Source organism: Channa argus, chromosome 14, assembly GCF_033026475.1.
Source record: "Channa argus isolate prfri chromosome 14, Channa argus male v1.0, whole genome shotgun sequence".
Classification (NCBI taxonomy): Eukaryota; Metazoa; Chordata; class Actinopteri; order Anabantiformes; family Channidae; genus Channa; species Channa argus.
Genome location: NC_090210.1, coordinates 9,305,107 through 9,327,479, shown reverse-complemented (window position 1 = coordinate 9,327,479; position 22,373 = coordinate 9,305,107). Strand labels below are relative to the sequence as shown.

The 22,373-nt window shown below is 39.0% G+C and overlaps 2 protein-coding genes across 3 annotated transcripts; one reads left to right on the top strand and one right to left on the bottom strand.

Annotated features, from left to right (window-relative positions):
• Positions 1 to 105: 105 nt before the first annotated feature.
• On the top strand, positions 106 to 20,760 carry cdc73 (cell division cycle 73, Paf1/RNA polymerase II complex component, homolog (S. cerevisiae)). 2 transcript variants are annotated; one of them, XM_067475792.1, is made up of 18 exons: positions 106 to 269; positions 892 to 997; positions 1,170 to 1,239; positions 1,442 to 1,504; positions 1,717 to 1,769; positions 2,087 to 2,175; positions 2,332 to 2,545; positions 8,218 to 8,316; positions 8,469 to 8,547; positions 10,463 to 10,527; positions 16,372 to 16,429; positions 17,300 to 17,335; positions 17,436 to 17,523; positions 18,594 to 18,755; positions 19,176 to 19,276; positions 19,628 to 19,769; positions 19,925 to 19,999; positions 20,081 to 20,760. In XM_067475792.1, exons 1-17 carry the CDS (start codon positions 139 to 141, stop codon positions 19,959 to 19,961), a joined length of 1,593 nt encoding a protein of 530 aa, XP_067331893.1. In that variant the 5' UTR covers positions 106 to 138; the 3' UTR covers positions 19,962 to 19,999; positions 20,081 to 20,760. The 2 variants fall into 2 exon arrangements, with proteins under 2 accessions (XP_067331893.1, XP_067331892.1); XM_067475791.1 differs by having other exon boundaries at positions 19,925 to 20,760.
• Positions 11,170 to 14,221, bottom strand: LOC137098989 (beta-1,3-galactosyltransferase 2-like). The gene is made up of 2 exons (XM_067475793.1): positions 13,379 to 14,221; positions 11,170 to 12,819 (listed from the first exon to the last, which is right to left on the bottom strand). Exon 2 carries the CDS (start codon positions 12,660 to 12,662, stop codon positions 11,445 to 11,447), a length of 1,218 nt encoding a protein of 405 aa, XP_067331894.1. The 5' UTR covers positions 12,663 to 12,819; positions 13,379 to 14,221; the 3' UTR covers positions 11,170 to 11,444.
• Positions 20,761 to 22,373: the final 1,613 nt, after the last annotated feature.

Below are 22,373 nucleotides of genomic sequence, written 5' to 3'. Positions count from 1 at the left end.
GAGTTAGTTAAAAATGTAGACCAAGCAGATGTTTAAAAAAAAAAAAAAAAAAAGTTAATTCCGATCAGGCATTCTGCTAGGCCACATTATGTTGATAACCAGGGGCCTTGCTAACACACTACATCAAGACAAGTGAAGATGGCGGATGTGTTGAGTGTTCTTCGTCAGTATAATTTTCAGAAAAAGGAAATCGTCGCTAAAGGAGATGAAGTTATATTTGGAGAATTCTCCTGGCCGAAAAATGTCAAGACCAACTACATAATCTGGGGGTATGTCAGTGCTAAAAACTAAAAATTGCGTTAGTGGGCCCGCAGCTGAGGCTCGTCGCTGCCTTGTGCTGCCAGTTAAGAGTGGAAGGTTTGCTAGCTACTCGATGCTGAGAAGCTAACTCAACTCATCTCTTGGTTGTTGTATTTAACAATAACGTAATTTGGGGGACACTGCCTTGAAATATTCGTATTGTGCGCTAGGTCGCAGAACGTAATGTTAAATTTTATTTGCGCATGTTTATATTTTATTAAACTTCGTCGGTGTTCATGACATACAAACTTGCAGTTGTGAGTGATGCTAACTTAATAGCGACGTTAGCATCGACTTAGTGATCCAGTAGGAAAGATGCTTTTAGTATCGACATCTAAAGCCGCTATTTTAATCAATTTTGTTTTGTTTGTTTGCAATAACAAACATTGCATATGTAACCCAAGTCCGAAAAGTCCCAAAGTTGCTCAAAGATTGTTAGATTAGTTTTAACTATATTTATTTACTAGTGGAATTCAAATTATATGAATTATGCAACCTGCGTAAGCCTGTGGACGTCTTTAATCATGTGCTGTGCTTGTCAAACTCGAGGATTGAATATTTGTTTATGATTGTCTTTGTCTCTTCCTTCAGTACTGGCAAAGAGGGCCAGCCCAAAGAGTACTATACTTTGGACTCTATCTTGTTTTTGCTCAACAATGTGCATCTCCCACATCCATCTTATGTCCGAAGAGCTGCAGTAAGTTCTCTGAAATATCTAACAAAGTGCCCTGATCATTTACTAAAGAGTTTAGTAAAACATTACTTGCTAATCCCGTTTGGTTTTTTTTTTCTTCATGCAACACTTTATAAATTTCCTCCAAACTGCCCAGAAAGTGTTTTTTGGATGACATAATTTATGTTGTATGTAGACAGAGAACATCCCTGTTGTCAGACGACCTGATCGAAAGGGCTTGCTGTCATATCTCAATGGCGAGAGCTGTAAGTAGCACTTGAAAGATCTGTAGTGATTGCGCATTGCGTTAATTTGTTTGGACAATGATAAACATTTGTGTCCTTCAATATTTTTCCACTACATGTTAATGAAAGTTTTCCCTGGTTAAAGCTCAATGAGCAGGGGCTTACATGTAGTTGGTTTAGTCCTTAACCTTTTAACACACTGACTAATTTTTTCTTTTCCCAGCTACTTCAACAAGTATTGACAGAAGCGCACCCATAGAAATTGGCTTACAAAGGGCAACACAAGGTAAATTCACAGCATATTTGTAACATGAAGTTTAAAGAGTTCATATGGTATTAATAGTTGTCATAGAACAGTGATTACAACCTTTAAAATGCATCTTTGATGCATGTTTTGCTGTTATCTAAATCTAGATTATGTTATGTACTCAAATGTATTGCGATATAGGGAATAGTACTGGCCACAATATAATACCATTGTTTGATCTGTTTCATTAGTTAAACGAGCAGCTGACGAGGTATCATCTGAAGCCAAAAAACCACGGATTGAGGTAAACTGACACAAAATATTTTAGCAAACAGTCACAGTGTAAATACCAAACTCGCATGATTGTCAGCTGTAATTCACTAATGGTAACTCTTTGTTAGTTGTACTTGTACTTAATGTTAATTGCATTTTATTGTCTCTGTACCTGTACTCTGAACAATGACAATGTTTAATCTAATCTAGAAACGTACTCTGGGAATAGACCAAAAAAGGAGATTTTTTTTTTCATATTAAGGTGGTAAATCATTGAGGTCTTATGATTTTATTTTTTTGTGTTGTTATATAATTTACTAATACTATGTACATTGCCTTTAACTTAAGGATGAGGAACGTGTGCGTCTGGACAAGGAGCGTTTGGCAGCTCGTCTGGAGGGCCACAAAGAGGGCATCGTGCAGACAGACCAGATCAGGTATTATGGTTTTCATCCAGCCACATTTATGGAATATGTTCTTTTTATGTGAAATAGTATTCCCTATACATATTGATTTTGTTGCATTGAATGCCATGGGTTTTTTCCACATATTAGATTGATATTCATATTTTCCAAAATTTTCTCATTTTAAAGATCGCTGTCAGAGGCCATGTCAGTGGAGAAAATTGCAGCCATCAAAGCCAAGATTATGGCCAAAAAACGTTCCACAATCAAAACCGATCTTGATGATGACATAACCCTGAAGCAGAGAAGCTTTGTGGATGCCGAGGTGGATGTTACCAGAGATATTGTCAGCAGGGAGAGGGTCTGGAGGACAAGGACCACCATTCTGCAGAGCACTGGAAAGGTCAGAGTCCATTTCAGTCACTGGGATACTCCTCTGAAAAGAGATTTCTCTCCAGCTTTACTGCAAAAGAGGTGTATTTGCTTATAAATTGACCTGTTTCAGATTAGCACTTGTAAATTCAGGGACATCTTTGTATTTATTTCCTCATAATAGTCGAGTAGCGAAGGCAGTCATCCACGGACCACAGGATTAGTTGTTCGATCCCCCGTCCCAGCTATATGTCGAAGTGTCTCTGGGCAAGACAATGAACCCCCAACAGCCCATTCCCATCCCAAACTGTGCTTTGCCCATCAAAGCCCGGTAGAAACTGGGGAGGGTTGCGTCAGGAAGGGCATCTGGCGTAAAAACTGTACCAAATCAACATGCAGACAATGATCTGCTGTGGCGAGCCTGAACTCAGGAGAAGGGAACAAAAATAGTTAAGTAGCGCTTCACTCATCAACTGATTCGATCATTCCCCAGATCCTTATACACCCCACTCAGTATTTTTTTGTGTAGTGTGCAGGTATCTGCTCTTACAAACCAACACAACAGTTATGAAGCAATCCTCTGTAGTGTTGCATAACTTTTGGTTTTCTGCCGGAGGGGGTTTTGAGGGTGGTTCCACGTTGTCCATTTAATCTTCATTCTGCAATTAGAGGGATTATGCTCATCAACATGGATCTGTGTCTGAAACATAAGTTTTTTTTTTTGTGTGTGTGTGTGTTGTTTTTTGGCAGAATTCAGGAGCTTCTATAAGTGCTAGATGACAGCAAATGCACACCTTTAATCCAGTGTATATTTACTCTGAAAATCCAGGTCATATTGGACCACTGAAGGACTTTGACATGCTTGGCATACTCATTTCAAAATTATTGTATTAAGTGACTGTATGCTAACAATATGAAAATGTCTAGCGATGTCTCAGCATTTGTGTACTTTTACTTGTATAACTTCTCTTATACTGCACCTGATCCCACATTAGCCTCTGCAGGATTAAAGTTGTTTTAAGATAATTATAGACGCCAAAAGTAAAGCCGAATGCAAGCTCCTTTCTAAAGGATAATTTCAAAATGTTATCAATGTTAATATTAATTGAGACTGACATCGGCACAATGAGGGTTGCATATTATAACTAGGGCATTACCTGAAGTTTGTTTTGTTTTTCAAAGTTATTTTACCCTAACATTCATGTGTAGACTCCCCAGTCTACATGTGTCTGTGATTGATGAGAATTTTAGCTTGTAGAAGGACTTGCTGGACAGTAAACAGTTTAGTACTTGTAATGATACTCACTATTGCTGTGTACTAAAATGTAAGTACTTGTACTTAGTCTCTGAAAAAGTGGTATCAGGACAACCCTAAAAAATTCTGTCTCCTGTTGTAGTGTACAGAGAAACAGGTTTTGGTCAATTTATTAATTCCTGCTTTACATACTGGCCATTGAAAGCCCTGTAAAAATATGCTTTCAATGTAAGCACTGAACTGAGAGTACTAATGCTGACAGTTAATCCAGTCCATATATCTTAAGTGGAAAAAATGTATCCTAAAGCCTAAATAAAGCTAATAGCTAGTGTTAGCTCTGTCCTATTTTTCTGTATGTATAGAATTGACAATAAATGTATATCTGACCAGAAGGCATTTTTAATGATCAGTATGAACAGGAGAAAACACTTATAAAGCATGAAACTGTTACTAGTATTGACTGACTGGCTTCACACTGGAGATGGTGCAGTATGCCCTACAGGTCTTGTTTATGTAGCCAGATGACTCAAGTTAATGTTTTAAAAACGCAAATCCCTTATAAAATCCAAAAAGGTACCTAAGAGTTTCCACTAGCAGCTGAGAGTTTACTAAAAGTGTGATATTAAATGCTTGTCCTTAGACAAGCATGAAGCAGACTTTCTTTTTTTTTTTTTTTTTTTAAGAAATGAAATATTTTTATACTTTGCACATGATGAATTGTGAAAAACAAGAGGGTTGGAGTAGGATTGAATAATTATGACACAGACATCCCATGTTCACTGACACTGAAAGATGTTTCTCCCGCAGTGCATGAGGGAGTTGCTTCTTGTGATTTGGTTGTCCTCTGATCTGCTTTTGGCTTCTCTATTTAGGGGTCACCACAGCAAATTATTTGTTTCCATCTCTCTTCTTTGTCCCTTCCTTTGTTAGACCATCTTCTCGCATGTCCTCTTTCACAGACCCCTTTTTTAGCCTTCCTCTTCTTCTCCTGTCCGGCAACTCATGCTCAGAATTCTTTTCCCGATATACACTGCGTCCCTTCTGCACATTCCTGGACAACCTACAGTCTCAGAATTCCTCCAGTTTGCATCTCCTGCATAAAATGTCTTCTGTAAACCTTCCTCCTCTCGTATAGGTCACCCTGTGTTCCTTCTCCTTAAAAATATGTATTTACTACTGCCATTTCGAGTATTTTTCCCCTTTCCAGTAGGGGAAAGGCGATTCCAGTATTTCATCCCCCCTTCCACATTCCTTTTTAATTAACACCATACCCCTACCCATCACCTCCTTATCACCTTTATACTCTTCACCGCAATGTCTATTGAAGTCTCCTCCAATCAAAAATGTTTTTCTCCCTTCGGTATGACTTCATCTACATTTACATTTACATTTAGTCATTTAGCAGACGCTTTTATCCAAAGCGACTTACAAGTGAGGTACAAGGCAAGCAAAAATCTAAGTCAAGGAGAAAACATCAAAGCAAGGTCCTATCAGAAAAGTGTTCACAGTTCACGAGATACAAGTGCAAGAGAGCAGAAAGGTTTTTTTTTTTTTTATATATTAAAGATTTAAGTGCATAGGAAGATGCGGAAGAGTTTAGTTTTCAGCAGTTTTTTGAATATTGGGAGAGAATCAGCTGAGCGTGCAGCGTATGGTAGCTCGTTCCACCATCGTGGGATCATTGCACTGAACAGTTTTGCTTGGTGTCTTCTATGCGGTGCTGGGACCACCAGACGTCGTTCTTTGGCAGACCGCAGCGGGCGAGAAGGATTGTAGACTTGAATGAGTGAGTTGAGGTAAGCGGGAGCTGTTGAGTTAACAACCCTGTAAGCAAGAGACAGAGCTTTGAACCTGATGCGAGCAGCAACAGGAAGCCAGTGTAGAGATCTGAAAAGTGGTGTGACATGGGTCTTTTTTGGCTGATTAAAAATTAGGCGAGCTGCCGCATTTTGGATCATCTTCAAGGGTTTGACTGTGGATATCGGTAACCCCATCAACAACGCGTTGCAGTAATCAAGACGGGATGTGACCAGCGCCTGTACAATGAGTTGGGTTGTATATTCCGTGATGTAGGGTCTGATCTTCCTGATGTTGTAAAGAGCAAATCTGCAAGCCCTAGAGACTGAGGAGATGTGGTCCTTAAAGCTCAGTTGGTCGTCGATGATGACCCCCAGATTTTTGGCCGAATTAGTGGGGACAATCACTGTAGATCCAATGTTGATGCTGATGTTGTGTTGCATCAAAGGTCTGGCTGGGAAGACAAGGACTTCAGTCTTAGAGAGGTTGAGTTGAAGGTGTCTCTCACTCATCCAGGCTGAGATGTCTGAGAGACAGGCAGAAATACGCGATGAGACAGTGGAGTCGTCCGGTGGAAAGGACAGGAAGAGCTGTGTGTCATCAGCGTAGCAGTGATAGGAAAGACCATGTGAGTGAATGATGGCACCTAGGGATGAAGTATAGATAGAAAAGAGGAGAGGACCAAGAACTGAGCCCTGCGGCACACCGGTAGAGAGGCTATGAGAGTTAGAAAGATGCCCCCTCCAGGATACCTTGAAGCTTCGTCCTGATAGGTAAGAAAGCCAGTCTAGAGCTGATCCAGAGATGCCCAAGTCAGAGATTGTGGACAAGAGTATCTGATGGTTCATAGTGTCAAAGGCTGATGATAGATCAAGTAGAATTAAGACAGATGATTGACCTGTGGCTTTTGCAGCTCGAAGATATTCCACAACAGTCAGGAGTGCCGTTTCCGTGGAATGACCCCTCTTGAAGCCAGACTGGTTGACATCGAGGAGGTTATTCTTGGAAAGGAAGTCTGAGAGTTGGTTGAAGACAGCTCGTTCCATAGTCTTGGCCAGAAAAGGAAGGAGGGAGACAGGTCTGTAGTTCTCCACTACAGAGGGATCAAGAGAAGGCTTCTTGAGCAGTGGGGTAATCAAGGCCTGCTTGAAAGAGGTTGGAAAAGTCCCTGTTTTGAGAGATGTGTTGATGACTTGTGTAATAGCTGGCATGAGTGCAGGTGCAACTGCTTGAAGAAGAGTGGAAGGGATTGGATCCAGAGTGCAGGTGGTCGGATGATTAGAGAGGAGGAGGGTGGATACATCATCCTCAGTCAGAATTGCAAATGATGAGAGCATTGCAGTGTTGGAAGAGGTTAGATGGATGTCATCATCTGGAGGAGAGAACTGTGAGCTGATAGCTGCCACCTTGTTGGTAAAAAAGTTGGCAAAGTTGTCAGCAGTGAGAGAGGTAGATGGCGGTGGTGAAGGTGGGTAGATGAGTGATTTAAAAGTGGAGAACAGCTTTCTGGTGTCCGTGGTGTTGCTGAGCTTCTCCTGGTAGTAGTTGATCTTTGCCCTGGTGACACTGTGAGAAAAAGGTCGAAGGAGATTCTGATACTCAGCAAGGGCAGATGGAGTCTTGGATTTGCGCCACTTCCTCTCTGCACTCCTGAGCGTGGTGCGTTGTTCACGGATCCCATCAGTGAGCCAACGATTAGAAGGTGAGAGACGGGCGGGTCTCGAAGACATAGGACAGAGACATCTTCTAACTTCATCTAACTTCATTTAGCTTCAAAAATCTTTCTTATCAATCTCAACCCCTAATATTAGACACATGCACTGATGACATTTATCATGAATCATTTTGATTTCCAGTTTAACACTCATTATTCTATCAGACACTCTGTTTACTTCCAATGCACTCTTACTATACTTTTGCTTCATGATTATCCATTTTATCCTACACCATTTCTCTTGCTGTCCATGCCAGTAGAACAGTATAGTAGAACAATTTGAACGTAACTTTATTGTTCTTGGCATTATACCCTTCCTACTTCTCTTGCACATAGTATGTCTACCTAATCATATCGGCCAGCTCTGTCTCTTTACCTGCTATAGTGCTTTCCTCCACACTCTTCTGCTGTCTCGTGTCCTGCTGCCTCTGGATATGCCCTTCCCCTCTCTTTCTCCTTCTTTGCCCAACAGTAGCTTATTTTCCACCAGTGCCTTGCTGGTTAACAGTACTGGTGGCAGTCAGTGGTAACATGGGTCTCTACTGATCTGGTGTAGAAATCTGGTTAACGATCCTCATATTCTATTTGGCAAAAATTTAGTACCAGAGGCAATTCTTCATAGACCAAATAAATCCTACAATTTGTCCCATTGATGCAAGTGTCATGTTAGAATTTAACTGTAACTTTAGGTGGCAGTATTGTATCACAGGATTTTATATTCAGTAGCCCACATGAAAGCACATAGTTTTTCTTTTTTCTTTTTAATGTGTTCTAAATGAGCGGCTCCACTTTTTTTTACAATTCGTCTGTTTATATCAAATTCTCTAATAGTGCATCCTGAAACATCAAATGACAATAAAAGCAAACATTTGTTTTGTGCACACTTGAACATGTTTTACTCCTTTTTTTAAATTTTAATTTTGTTTGCTCTTTGCAGAACTTCTCCAAGAATATTTTTGCAATTCTTCAGTCAGTGAAAGCCAGAGAAGAAGGGCGAGCACCAGAGCAGAGACCAGCACAGAACACCACTCAAGTGGTATGAACAATATTTACTGTGTATTGTATCTGAGTGTGTATAAAAGGTCAGTGGTTATTTAATCATTAAGAACATTAACAGCCTTAGACATTGCCAGGGTTTTTAAGGTTATGAAGGTTATGAAAGTAAATTTTCTGTTCTGTCATATTCAGGACCCGTCCCTAAGGAACAAACAGCCTGTCCCAGCTGCCTACAACAGATACGATCAGGAGCGATTCAAAGGAAAAGAGGGTATGTTTTATTTGTTTCTTTAGCTAATGTCAATCTTAAATATTTAAACTGGAGATGGCATGTATTTATGTTATATTTGTACATATTTTCTGCAGTTTAAATTTATTAGATCTCAATGCATTAGTTAATTAGCGTTCGCCTTTAATGCAGTTTCAAGTTCTTATTCCTTAATTCCTTTAAAGCAAATAAATGTAGGGTTGGCACAATACGGAGCACTGAATTATCAAAAACACATTTAAATTTTAGTAATTCGCTGGTTTTGAGTACTGTATAGATCATTTTACTCTTTACCAGCATGATGTGTGCCCTTTTTGACCCAATTCAAATCTCTCTTGCGTTTACTCCATTTTCATAGCATCCGATTTCATTATTTGTATACTAGATAAATGGCTTTTGACTTGTCCCTTCAGGGGTCCGCACAGCGTAAAGTTTGAATAATAATAATAATAATAATAATAATAATAATAATAATAATAATAGACAACTTTTGAACTTGAACTTTTGAACGCCTGAGTACCCCTAAAACCACAACTGAGCAGAAGTGGTGTAGCTCACCCAGTTATGGTATACTTATGCTTTTAAAGCAATATTAGAAGTAAAGCGTGTTGGGTATGGAATGTATGTATGTGCCTACTAGCAACAATGTGGAAACGAATTAGAACTTTGTGTTGTGCAAGGTCTAGTTTTTTTTGTTTGTTTTTTTTACTAATATGAAATGTGTTCATGTAAAATTAAATTGACTATTATTATTAATTATTAGTACATCAGATTATATAAGTTAATACAAAATCAAAATACAAAGAAACATTTGGTTCCTTATTTAGGTGACTATTAGGTAAGTAAGTTTCAGTGGCATACTGTTCGTAGGCTTTAATATGGCCCTGAAGTTGTAGTAGCCACTTAAAATTCAGGACACTCTATTTTACTGACAGATGCCAGAGATAACGCATCCTAATAGTCACTAAACCAACTTTATCTTCCTGCTGTAACTAGATATCTAAGGCCAGTGTGGCCCAGTGTCCAATGCAGGTGCTTCTCAGCTGATATTTCCCAATGTCCCAAGGTTCATTTCAGTCTATATTTGTTGCAGGAGTTTTATTATTTCATCAAGTACATACAATAGGGATGTCATGCAATATAAAATCAAAGTGCACCTTAAAATTGAGTAAACATGGAAATGTGCAAAGGCGTTGCATAATGTTTCAGCCAGTGCAGGGCAATATATCTAAATGATTTGATTAATTTCAGTTATAAGTTTTAAATGTCAGATTCAAATCATTAAGACTGTTACTTTGCTGTCACTCACACAGAAGCACCATTAGTTCTCTTGAGTTAAAACAACAATATAAATTGCCAGTCTATTTTTGGAGATGCTTATCTTGTGTAGAAATCTGTTCCACATCTAGACATTCTACCTCCTCTCTTTTGCTTGTCTTTGTGGTTGGGCTTAAAATAAGCAACACAGTGTCCCTGTATAAGATGTAGTATTAGCTACCTGTTATCAACCTTTATGACAATGTGATATTTGGTTGCATTTAGGGACATTACAGAGTGTATGTCTTCTGTTGTTTAGATGTGTTCAGAGCTTCTTCTTTTTTGTTTTTACACTGTTACACTGCTTCTGCTAAATGTATTTTTGTGTGATTAAAATATGTAGAAGGATAGCATTCTTTGTAGTCATGCTTTTCTTTTTTTTTGATATTGCCCATATGGCCCTAGTGTTTGGAATCATGTTTTGTTCACGTTGATTTTAGGGGAAAATAATTGAAATCATCCAGAAAACTGAAAATAATTTGAGATTTCATTTTTTGACCATATTGTCCACCTTAATTTGGCATTATATTTTGTTAGTTTTACTTATAAAACTAACTTATTTTAACTTTCTATAATCAGCAAATGTTTTTTGTTGTCTTAGAAACGGAGGGATTCAAGATTGATACCATGGGCACCTACCACGGCATGACCCTAAAGTCAGTGACGGTAAGAACAACATCCTCTCGTGTTTCTGATAAATTCAGAAATTTTTTTCCCAATGATTCCATTTCTGTTTTTACCATCTCAAAATGAGTCAGTAGACAAGAAAGACTCTTTACTATTTTTAGGATTGTCTTTAGATTTCTATCTATCATATTTCTTGTTGCTCCCTGTAGCTCTGAAATGTAGTTTACTCAACAATAAGGAGAAATTCTTACATTAAGTAATTAAAGAAAGGTTGTGTTTTTTTTGTTTTTTGGCACATAAAATAATTTGCACTAGATTTCGTGACAAACCTATTTAAAACTCGTACACGCCCTCTCACTCGGACTGCAGTATTTATGAATTCTCTACATTTCACTCTAAAGAAAGAGAATGGTGGGAAATAATACTTATTGCAGCCCAAGCGAGACAGTGTGCAAAATTCTTTATATAGAGCTGACAGATGCAGGTGTGCAGAGACCCTATTCTGCCTTAAGCAAACCTGTTTAAAAAGTATTTTGCTCTTTCATACAATTGTTTATTTACTCTCATCTATTGTTCAATGTTTGTTGCCACTGTCCATTCTAGATTTGAGCATGGGCCCACACATTGTACATAAGACATACAGTTGACTCTACATTGTTACAAAAAAAAGTAGCTTTTGCATGACAGCAATTTACAGTTTATTGTTTTGTAAAATAGAATCTTGTGCATAAAGTACTCAGTGGTTAGCCTCAGACTTTCATTTTTTTATACAAATTTGACAGTAATCCTTGAGCACTTCATGAGTTTTTACAGATTAATGAAGAGTTTGTATTGACTTCCCGTATTGATTGAATAATTAATCTATATCAAGTTAAGAAGCTACTGGATTGAGATACAAAACATTTGTATTTAACAAGGAGCTTGTGAATAATCACAAGTAAATAAGTAAGTTTCTCTCAGTTCATTCTGGTTGTGTGCATCCTGCTCTCTTTCTCTTTAAACGTGTTGATGCAAGCGTTGTGTTTGTTGCTCTGCAGGTGATGCCAGTATTTAAGTAGTTCATTTGGATGAAACCCATGTGATGTTATCAGGTGGCTGTACTTGCAGCTGGAGTAAGACACGCGCCAGTGGTTGAATAGGAACTCGTTGGGTGGTGGCGTTGGTTCGATCTGGAGCTTGGCAAGACAAATCCCCACATACACATCCTCCAAATGCAGGTGGCGGATACTTAGAGATGCTTGGAAAATTTTGCTTGCCAAGTCTCCAGAGAACACGTAACCAGTACCAGAGCAGAAGGTGGGATATTTCTCACTTGGGTAAAGCTCTGGGGGCATATACCACTTGCTGTTTTTATTCCTGTTAGGTGCAAAGCCTCGCATATTGTTGCCTGTAAAGAAGTTCCTTTTGGGTTTTAGACCTGGCCTGAGCAGCTTATATATAAGGTACTCTGTGTTGACAAACATGTCACTGTCTGTCTTCATGACATAGCTGGCCTGTGGACAGTGCATTGCCACCCAGTTCATTCCCATCAAAGTTTTTATTGTCAAGTTTTTGTAAGAATCCAGAAAGTCCTGCTGAATGATATCGTGATATCTCTGGCTCTCTGCTTCTAGCATCCTCTGTTGTAAAAGACCCAGCTCCCCTTCATTTTTCCCTAGCAGGAAGAGCCTGATGAATCCCAGAGCTGGGGCAACACTCTCATTCCCCCAAGTCTGCCGTATGGCATTCCTTGCCTCCACCTGCCGAGCCTCGGTGGCTATCAACAACACCAGAAATGGGCCATGCTGACCCTTTGTACATTTGTCTGGCTCATTAATGATATAAGGAAAAGTTCCATGATTTACAGTGGCACTTAAATCATGCGTTTGGCTTGTGTTGGCCAGGGCAGTGTTCTCAAAACTTGGTTTTCCTTGAAGTGGTGAGACACCTTCTTTTTTGTGGAAGCTTGTGTTTACATCAGCCTGATGAATTGTGACAAACCTCCACAATGAATACTTGGAGCTCATGTTCAGTCCACCACCTCCATACACTACAGGATTGGCTCTCCACCATGCCATGCCTGTTAGCTTGGGCAGCCACACCTGGTGAGCTAAAAAGATGAGCACACCCAACAGTGAGAGAACATAAAGAAGTTTAGCTGTGTGTGTACAGCAGTGCCGACGTCTCCACTGCATGGCTTTGCCAGCATTAAATCGCTAAGACAGCCGTCGCACTTCTAAATCCAGTTGTCAGCAAGTTCCAACCAGGTCTCAGTCCCTGGAGACACAAAAGTGTGTGTCTGATGATGATCTGTCGTTTCACCATCAGTAAATCATCGGTTGCAGTCATTACCTAGGAGACAAATAGAGGTAAACCCATGTACAAACAGAATTGATGGATATACTTAAATACAATGATTAAATATCCATCACAACTACCCTCCAGAGTTTAACTTGCACCAAGCTCTGCTAACACTAAAGGCAGAAGCACCCAAATAATTTGTCACACACCTTCCAAATTTCAGGGTTGTTGAAAAAGACACTCAGAAAACACTTTTGCTCATGCATACATATTTTTTAAAAAACTATTACAGTGGTTCGGGCTGATGTGTTACAAGTATCTGTTCCATAAAGAAACCCTCCAGAGTGTCGTTGAAAACTGGTGGCACCACAAAAGTTCAGAGGCAGCAGCATTGAAATTCTCTATGTAGGAAAAACCCTGGCCATCATCTTACAGGAGCTCAACAAGACAAAGAATGGTTTGTAGAAACTACTGAAAAGGCATATTTCCCACATTTGCATGCATGAGAGAAAAGGAAACCAGTGCATAAAAAGACACACCCCTCATATCCTGTAAGCTACGTTAAAACTGAGGATTTATTCTTGAAGCATGAAATATTTGACTTACTCACCCATTTTAATTTAAGTACTCTTCTCTTTCTGTTATCCAGTATTCTCTCATGTGATGTGTAACAGTCCAAACACACGCTGCTTGGTCTTTACTCCTGCATTCTCAGCCAAATCAGAAACATACTGTACAGCTGGGGCTTGACGACTTGTCCTCAGTCGTTCCTCTGTGGCAAATCAACTTCTTTCATTTAGAAATTTATTTGTAAATTACTCACGTGGAAATTTTGTCTTCTGCCAGAAACTACCATCAGTCACCTCCACGCACAACTGTGCCTGCGTGTGGATGCGTAGGCAGAACATGTGTCCGCAATTCAGTGTTGCAGTCTATCCCGCTTCCATGGCGCATTGTCCCCAGAGCCTTGATGCTAACGTTGCTGCACTGCTGCTGATTCTGGTCAAAGCTAGAGGGGAGTCAGTAGTTGACAGTTAGCTGAAGCCTTGGGTCCTTTCACTGTCTTCGCTTGTCATATTGTGTATATCAAAGCACCAGTGGGTTCATCTCTGTGTTGCATAAACATCTCTCCATTTGTTCAGCTTTCTTACTCATGTCCATGTCGATCATGGTTTCCTCTTCCTCTGATTTCATGCTCCTCTTATGTGAATTTCCCTCCCTCCAATGTTCTTCTCTGTTCCTTTTTTTTATCTGTCGTATTCCTTTACTCACCCTCCTCATTCAGCAGCCTTTCTGTGCCGTCGTTAGCTTGTCCACGAGAGGGCTAATAGGGGTGAAAATAGTGGGGGAGGAGGAATATAAACGAGAGGCAGCGCTATGGGTTGAGTGTTCGTTCTGAAAGGCAGCTCCAGGCTTGGTGGCAGTACGCTCTTCCACCACGTCATGCCGTCTCAGCTGCTGTTGCTGTCTGCTCTGTTAAAGGGAAGGGGAAGGGGGGTTGGGCTCCTGACCTATTTGTATTCACGCCCACTCTACAGAAAGAGGAATAAAGCGTTTTCTTAGTGTGGCTTGCTGCGAAGTAAGACGAGAGGGGCAAGACTCCTTCATGCCAGCACCTACATGAGTCTCTACCAAAAGAGCTGGTGATCATCAAATCTGAATGAAAGGCACCAAACATGGTTCATGTAACAAGGTTACATGCTCTTGTGTAATGATGGACAGTGCAGCCCCATTATGGTCCCAGTTTTTTTTTTAAACAGGGTCTTTAGCCATTCCATCTTGCTAGATAATGATTTGAATCCAGATAATTAAAACAGTGTTTGTGCTGTTCTTATTCATCTGTGTCAGTCCACACTTCCTGAATTTTCACATTAAGGCATTGTCTTTTTAATCATAACACACTGAATTTCTTTAAAGGAGGGCAGCAGATAGGAGGCTGCTTATTTGTCACATGCCAATAGTGATAACAATCATTTCACTTATATTCTGCCCACGTGTTAACTAGCTTGCACAGCATTGTATGAAGTGTCTGTGCTCAAATGTTATCTCTTTGTAAGCTTAGGATTTCACAAAGGTTGATACAAAATATTTTTCATTTACACAAAAACTTAAGTAGCTTGTATTTTCTGGGAGCTACATGTTTATAACTCCAATAGATGTATACATATCAGGCATAGATAACTGAAGTTGTGTTATATATGTATAACAGTTGGAGAAAGCAGGCACAGTCTTGTGATCTATGCAGTCTGTTTATCTGTGGGTTACCTGCTTATCTTTTATTTGGCTAAAAAGTTGTTTAAATCGTTGGAGATGGGAGGGAATGAAGAGAAAAAAGGGGGTCTTACCTGGAGAAATAAACTACAATAGCAAACTACAATATTTTGAAAAACAAAAAATGCAAAGGTATAGTGGCACTCCTGCTGGCTTACTGTGACAGGAGCACTGGACCGACTGTGGTTGCAGATCAGAACACGGGGTCCTGCTCACCAACAGAAAGGCAGGGAGGAACCTTCACATTTTGTGTTACCTATTAATGTTAAGCTTTAAAATTACAATTCAGTGAGCAGGACAGTGTTTTTGTATAGAAGTACTGGATTTACAAGATGTTTGCATCAGTTTCATGGTTACCACCCCATCCCTGATAGCTGGTTCTTTTCATCTTGCAGTCCATCTTTTACTTTATTAAAAGCTTCTCTTGGTGTATCCTGTAATGTTTCTAGAAAGGAAGTAGCTTGTGACCTGCTGCTAACAAATATTTATCTGTAATTGTCAGTGATCCTGCTGTGCTGCTCGCGCTTCCCTGCAGCTAGTGGGATGGGTAACGTATAAAGCGAGAGAAGTGGATTGTTTACTATTCATCTGTATTGTGTTGAGATGCTATCGTCTAAACCACAGCTGCAGCACAGAGCTGTTGTTTTTTAAATACTGAGTAGTTTCCAATAGTAGGATTGTCTGGATTTTCAAAGATGATCACAACTCTTTTAGAAGAATTTTAAGCAGCAGAAACAGTTCCTTGTTTTGATATTGGGTGTTTTCTGAGGAACTAGTTTTCTCTGCATCTGTTAAGCACATTTTCTTTATTGTCCTGACTAAATTATAAAGTTGATGACGGACTCTCAACATTACTGATATTTTAAATAATAATGGAGGAAGATAATATGCTTCAGTATGTGACAAAGCAAGGTTTATTTCTTTTTTTTTCTTCTTTTTTTTTTTGGTGAAGCCAGCTGACTTCATTTGACTTAAACACCATGTCACATTGGTAAATTTGCTATGACTTCAGCCCCAGGGCTCACCCTTTGTTTGATACATCTGTGTTCTGATATGATGTATTCCATGTAAGCATGCATGATTTTGTATCTCCTGTCAGCTGAGCCTCTTCCCAATCTGTACACGCTCCTCAGCAGGGTGTCAATAGTGAAATGGAGAGCGTAGGGGGATGAGCAGTTATCTGCAAAGTGACATAGTTTTCACAAATTCTCTTAACATGAAAAATAGGGCCAGTGTCTTTAGAGCTTTCCTGTGACTCCTTTACATTTTCCTCATATACTGGTTTTCCTGATGTATCTAATAATTTGAGCTTTGAACTTTTTTTTTCCCCAGGAAGGAGCCTCTGCTCGCAAGGCCCAGACCCCAGCGCTGCAGCCTGTCCCCCGCCCAGGTTATTGCGAAAATTTAAAAATCTAAATATCCATGTACAGTATGGCATGTGCCTCCTTACAATATTTTTCTTAATGTATATTTGTTTCTACTAGATACTTGTGACTGCACAAGTAGTTTTATTATAGAATGTCACTGTAGAGGTTTTAACTTAAAATAGATCCCTGTGAATTGTAATAAAACTGAGTTAGTGTAACATGAGGTCAGATTACTACACTGATCACAAACAATTTTTTGTCATCTTCTTCTGTCATCTTTAGAGCGGAACAATCCCAGTGGACTAGTGTGTACAGATAGTGTAACAAACAGCAGGTCTCAGGGATTTCCTTTTACCTTTAAAGCAGCTATTAGACTATGTAGAGCGGTGCATTTAAGGTATACAACTAAAACACCATTTTTCACTTCAAAATTATAATTCACAACACAAGTTTTAATATCTACTTCAACCACACATGGCATTTTTACACAAAACATTACATGTTGTATTGCACAATTTCTGGAATAGTAGACCTTTGTGAAAGAGACTTTGTTTGCTGGTCAGTTTTTGTTGTTTTATTGTTATTATTTTTTTTTTTTAATGTGAGCACATCGAAGCAGCATCAGTCTTCATAATAAACAGTGACTGAGTAAGACATTTGCCCTACAGCTGTGATATAGAGTAATAAAGGTCAACTTGATAACAAATAATATCTGAAGAAAAGTTTTCTGAACCACTTTATAAAACCATGGATGGATATATTCATTTTGGAGGAATAATTTCTTCTAAGTGCTCTATTGTGTGTGTGTGTGTGTGTGTGTGTGTGTGTGTGTGTGTGTGTGTGTGTGTGTGTCTATAATTGTGCTAATTTTGTCTTTAATTTTTTTGTTTTAGTTTCACAAGCCAGACCTCCACCAAATCAGAAGAAAGGTAAATAAGATGCTACATTTTTGGCACAGATACAATTTTATTATTCTAAAATTATACTTTACCTCTTTTTCTACCTTTTCATCAAAACTTTTCTTGACAGGGTCCCGGACACCCATCATCATCATACCCGCTGCCACAACCTCCCTCATCACAATGCTGAATGCTAAAGATCTTCTGCAGGATTTAAAGTACAAATCCCAATTGCTCTTTTAAAAACTCTTTTATTATTCAGGTTTAATATTATTATTATTTTATTCTTGTTATGATTAAATACACCTGTTCTTTCTCACTAAAAAAAAAGGAACTAACCCTGCTTAACGTGAATTACACACACTGGACACTTTATTAGCTACACCGTGCTAGTACTGGGTTGGACATTCTTTAGAGGTTTTCATCTGTATAGCCATCATGAAGTTCCACCAGATCCCAAAGGTGCTCTATGGTGACTGATGTCTAGTGACTGTGGTGGCCATTTGAGTACATTGAACTCATTGGCATGTTCAAGAAATTAGATTGGAATGGTTTTTGCAATACTCAGACCAGCCCACCTGGCACCAATTCTACATTCAAAGTCAAATGGCCTTTCTTATCTATTCTGATGTTCTATTTGAACTTCAGAAGATCATCCTGGCCATGACTATGTGCCTAAATGCAATGCTGGCATATGATTGGCTGACTAGATAACTGTGTTAATGAACAGGTGAACCGGTGTACATAATAAAGTAGCAAATATGTGTTCATAATACTTCTTTGACTTCAGTGGAAAAAGGGTTAGTGATTGAACTGAGCTTATCAGAATGGACCATTTGCTAAGCCCTACAACATTTGATATCTTTCAAAATAGTTTGTAAACCGACTTACATCACATGATGGCTACATACATGACATCACATTGTAATTGAGGCTAAGGCATCATTTTCCTGGCAAAGGTTTGTATTCCAGTGACTTGTATTTGTATGAAAAAAGAATTCTTTCTGATTTAACCATGTTTGGCTGCTTATTACTTATTATTTTCAAACCGAATGCTTTCATGTTTAATATTACAAGAGAAAACACGTTTGTCACAATTGGCCAAGCCTGTTTACAATTTGGGTTAAGGTAATAATTAGATGACGCTCACTCTTTGGGATATCGATTTGTGGTTAGTAAAACATTTTGTGTACACTAATAGAAAAATATGTAATATTATGAACATTTTTACAATAAAGTAGAGAATCATTTATTAAATGAGAACCTATATAACTTTATACCATACCAGGTTTGTCACATCAGAGGAAAGGAAAAAGCAGGGCATTCAACGTGACAATGAGGTTCTGCTCCAGAGGCGCAAAGACCAGATGCAGCCTGGTGGAACAACACTGAGTGTCACTGTGCCGTACCGTATCATTGATCAGCCACTCAAACTGGCTCCACAGGACTGGTGAGCCACTTTTAATGTTTGGTTTATTATAATTTTTAGCCAAACAGACAGTAATGTGTAGAAAACACAGAATAGCTCTGTGGTCACTGTGATGTTTATTATGAGCTTGTCACAGTCATTAAATTTAACTTTATATATTCTTGTATTGTCTCATTAGAAAGGATATTATGAAAGGATTTTCAACTTGAAATTCTTTTTGCATTTGTTGTATTATGATATGAACACTTCAGAGGGCTTAGCTGTTGACTGCAGCCTCTGTGAGACTGAGTCACTAGTGAGTCAGGGTAACACATGAGTGTGTGTGTTACAAGCATCACTGTTTGAGGATACCTCAGAGTTATTGTTGGTACAAAATATGAGCATTAACTCGACAGTAGCATGGTGTTGTGTTTAAACAACAACCTGTGTTTCTTCCTGCAGGGATCGAGTGGTGGCTGTGTTTGTGCAGGGTCCTGCCTGGCAATTCAAAGGTTGGCCATGGCTGCTGCCTGATGGATCTCCTGTTGACATTTTTGCCAAAAGTGAGCGTTTTACACTTTTAATGTTTTTTTTCGTGACTGTTTTGTCAGCTAAGAAATATTGTTTGTTGTTTGTGACTTGGGTGAAGATGAGATCACATTTTATGACCCATTTATGCAGAAAACGAGGACATTGCAAACAGTAGGGGTGCGTGTATTTACATTTAATTATGTATTTTGCATACATATATTAGATACAGCCATTTAAAATCTAATACATTTCATGCTTTATCCAAAAGCAATCAGAGCAAAACATGAAACACATATCAAGGAGTTAAACAGAACTTTATACGGAATCCTTTCTAGTTTGTTTATACACACACACACATAAATGCGTGCATGTTTCCTCTATAGTAAGAGCCTTTCATCTGAAGTACGATGAAGCAAAGACCGATCCCAATGTACAGAAGTGGGATGTGACCGTCCTGGAGCTGAGTCGCCACAGGCGCCATCTGGACCGACCTGTCTTCCTGCGCTTCTGGGAAACCCTCGACAGGTATTCATTCTCATGCACCTTCATACATAGTCATCTGTTGTTCTGTCTACTGTGCACCTTGTTTGTCAATTACTGTAGCTGTTCTTTAGAATTGATTTATTTTATTCATTTTCACACAGTCTTACCTTTCGTCCCATCTCTTCCTCGTTTATTAGATACATGGTGAAACATAAATCTCACCTCAGATTCTGAATCCAGATCAAGCGCATCCATCTCCGAAAATCCAACAAGTGAGTTCAACTTTCTGGCTCTCCTTACTCCACCTCTTTTAGAGGTAATCACTCTCATCCAAGCTGCCATCCATCTTCCAGCCCGATCCCCATAAGACAGGAGAACAGGAGAAGGCAGACAGATAATCCTGTGGACTTCCTCCTACACTTCTCGAGGACTCCTCATGCAGTGCGCTGGGTTTGTCGTTCTGGACACTGCAGAGATTTAGGGGATATTTATGTGTTTTGTTGCAATTGTTTTCTATTGTTTTCATGTAGGTTAACAAGATACCAAAATTTTTATATAAAAATGGCAACATACTATAGAAGCAACCTAAATGAGATATTAAGGAACAGAATGGATTCAGAGGGAGAGGAGGTATTGATGACAACTTAGAGAAATGTGAAATTAGCTCTTGATATAAACGGCACAAATTTCTAGGAAAGAGACTTCCATTACACTTCTTGGGGGTGTTTGTGGTCTGAATGTACATATGTGATAAAAGTTGTTAGAGCTAAAGATGTTTGAGCAGAGGAAGATGCAGGTAAGTCATTTGTTAATACTATAAAACAACTCTGCTCTATCTCAGTAAAATAATCCCAGTCAAGCAGGCTGTTCCTAGCTCAGTTTTTGACCGATCAGCACATGTCTTGGTCATGCAATGAACTTGTTAAAGTCTTCTTTTTCTTATTTGTTGGTGTTGTGCTAGAGGAGAGAAATGATGGAAAGTTTTGCTTTAAGTCATCACAGAAAATAGACAATAAAGCCTCTAAAACAAATACACATTTTGCCTGTTGTATATGGTTTATGTTCACTAAATGTTTCTGAGTTTGATTTCATCAGAACAACATGGAACATGTAAACATACTTTAAGTTTATGTAGTAGCCCTGTGTCTTAAATGTAGTGTCTAGTTCAGAAGTCTTCTGTATTACTGTTTCTGTCAAGCTGACAATTTAAAGTGTTTTATCAAAGTACTAACTAAAGGGATGAAAAACTGGGTCCAGGGATTATTATGGTTTCTGGGTCTCGGTGCAAATTTTATTTAAGCTGTCATCTGTAAATGTGAAGAATACTTTAGTCTTTGACTGAAGAGAATTTAACATTTCACACACTTTTGAAAAAAACATTGAGCTCAGTCAACTAAAAACATGTTCATTTGCGCTGTGCAACTGTGAGTTGTGCTAAAAATAAATGATATGGTGGTACTGTTGTTTCACAGGAAGGAAAACTTGAACTGAGGCCTACATGTAAGTTTTTGCTGTGATACTTTTTTTACTTCAAACACCCCAGCTGTACTAATATTTATTAAAGGCGTCTAGGTGTTACATTTGGACATAAAAGGCATTGAAAAACCAGCACTAACCATGATTTACAGTAACACAAATGGTCTCCACTTTGCCCTTGGTTGCGCCCACATCTCCCCTCCATGCAGATGATCTCAAATGTATCATCACAACCCAACCCACATTGTCTGAGAGGTTCTTGCTGCTGGTGAAATGAAGGTGTGGAGAATGTTTTCTTGGTGCAACTTGGGCTCCTTTAATACCCTATAACATATGAATGCCACATCTGGATATTGTTGCTGACTGTGAGCATGTCATTATGGTCAATATTTACCATTTTCTTGTCTCTACGTCTATTAGATTGTGCACAATGATTATAAATGAGGTCCAAAAGCACAAGTCTCAGAACTGGTTTCGGGAGCATGATGAAACATTTAGTGTGTTTACATGGTGCTAATGAGACTCCTTTGGCATGTAGTGGAGCAGCATGAATGTGCTGACAAATCTGCAGACATGTGCTTCAGTAATGTCAACGTGCAACCGAATGTTACAGCGGGGTTTCCGGCATTGTGCGGCTTTTTAGAGCTAAAAGCCCGACCCAGAATTTCTACAGTATATACCTGCACACACGTGGTGAGTGTATGTCAGTGTTGTGATTATGTTTACTGCCAGGTAGTAGCCAAAAAAACTGACTTTTTAGGGGCCAAGGATTTGGCTACTTTAACCTTCAACCGCCACCACTCCTGAATAAAACTAATCCTTTATGATGAATGGAAAATGTCTTAAAAAACTATTAATGCATCATTTATTATTGACAAAGCAAACCTCTTTTTTTGTTTGTTTGTTTGTTTGTTTGTTTGTTACTGTATACAACTACGCAGTAACCTAAATTAGATTTCACTACATTGTTGTCTAGAAATGAAAAATAATATGTTCACGTCTTCTGTCGTCCGCCTGAGAGATTTTCTTTGTTCAGCCTGCTTTTGTATTTCAACTCATCTCATGAACCTTACAGATGTTCCTTTCCTCTGCTTTAAGATTAGTGGAGCAAACAAAGGTTTAAAACCTGAAAATCAGTATCCCAAACCTATTCATGTTGTCTCTCAGCTT

Coding starts and splice junctions, on each gene's coding strand:
- cdc73 (XM_067475792.1), top strand. CDS start 139: ATGGCGGATGTGTTGAGTGTTCTTCGTCAGTATAATTTTCAGAAAAAG. Junction 8,548..10,462: donor GCGATTCAAAGGAAAAGAGG/GTATGTTTTATT, acceptor TTGTTGTCTTAG/AAACGGAGGGATTCAAGATT. Junction 17,336..17,435: donor TCCACCAAATCAGAAGAAAG/GTAAATAAGATG, acceptor TTTTCTTGACAG/GGTCCCGGACACCCATCATC.
- LOC137098989 (XM_067475793.1), bottom strand. CDS start 12,662: ATGCAGTGGAGACGTCGGCACTGCTGTACACACACAGCTAAACTTCTT.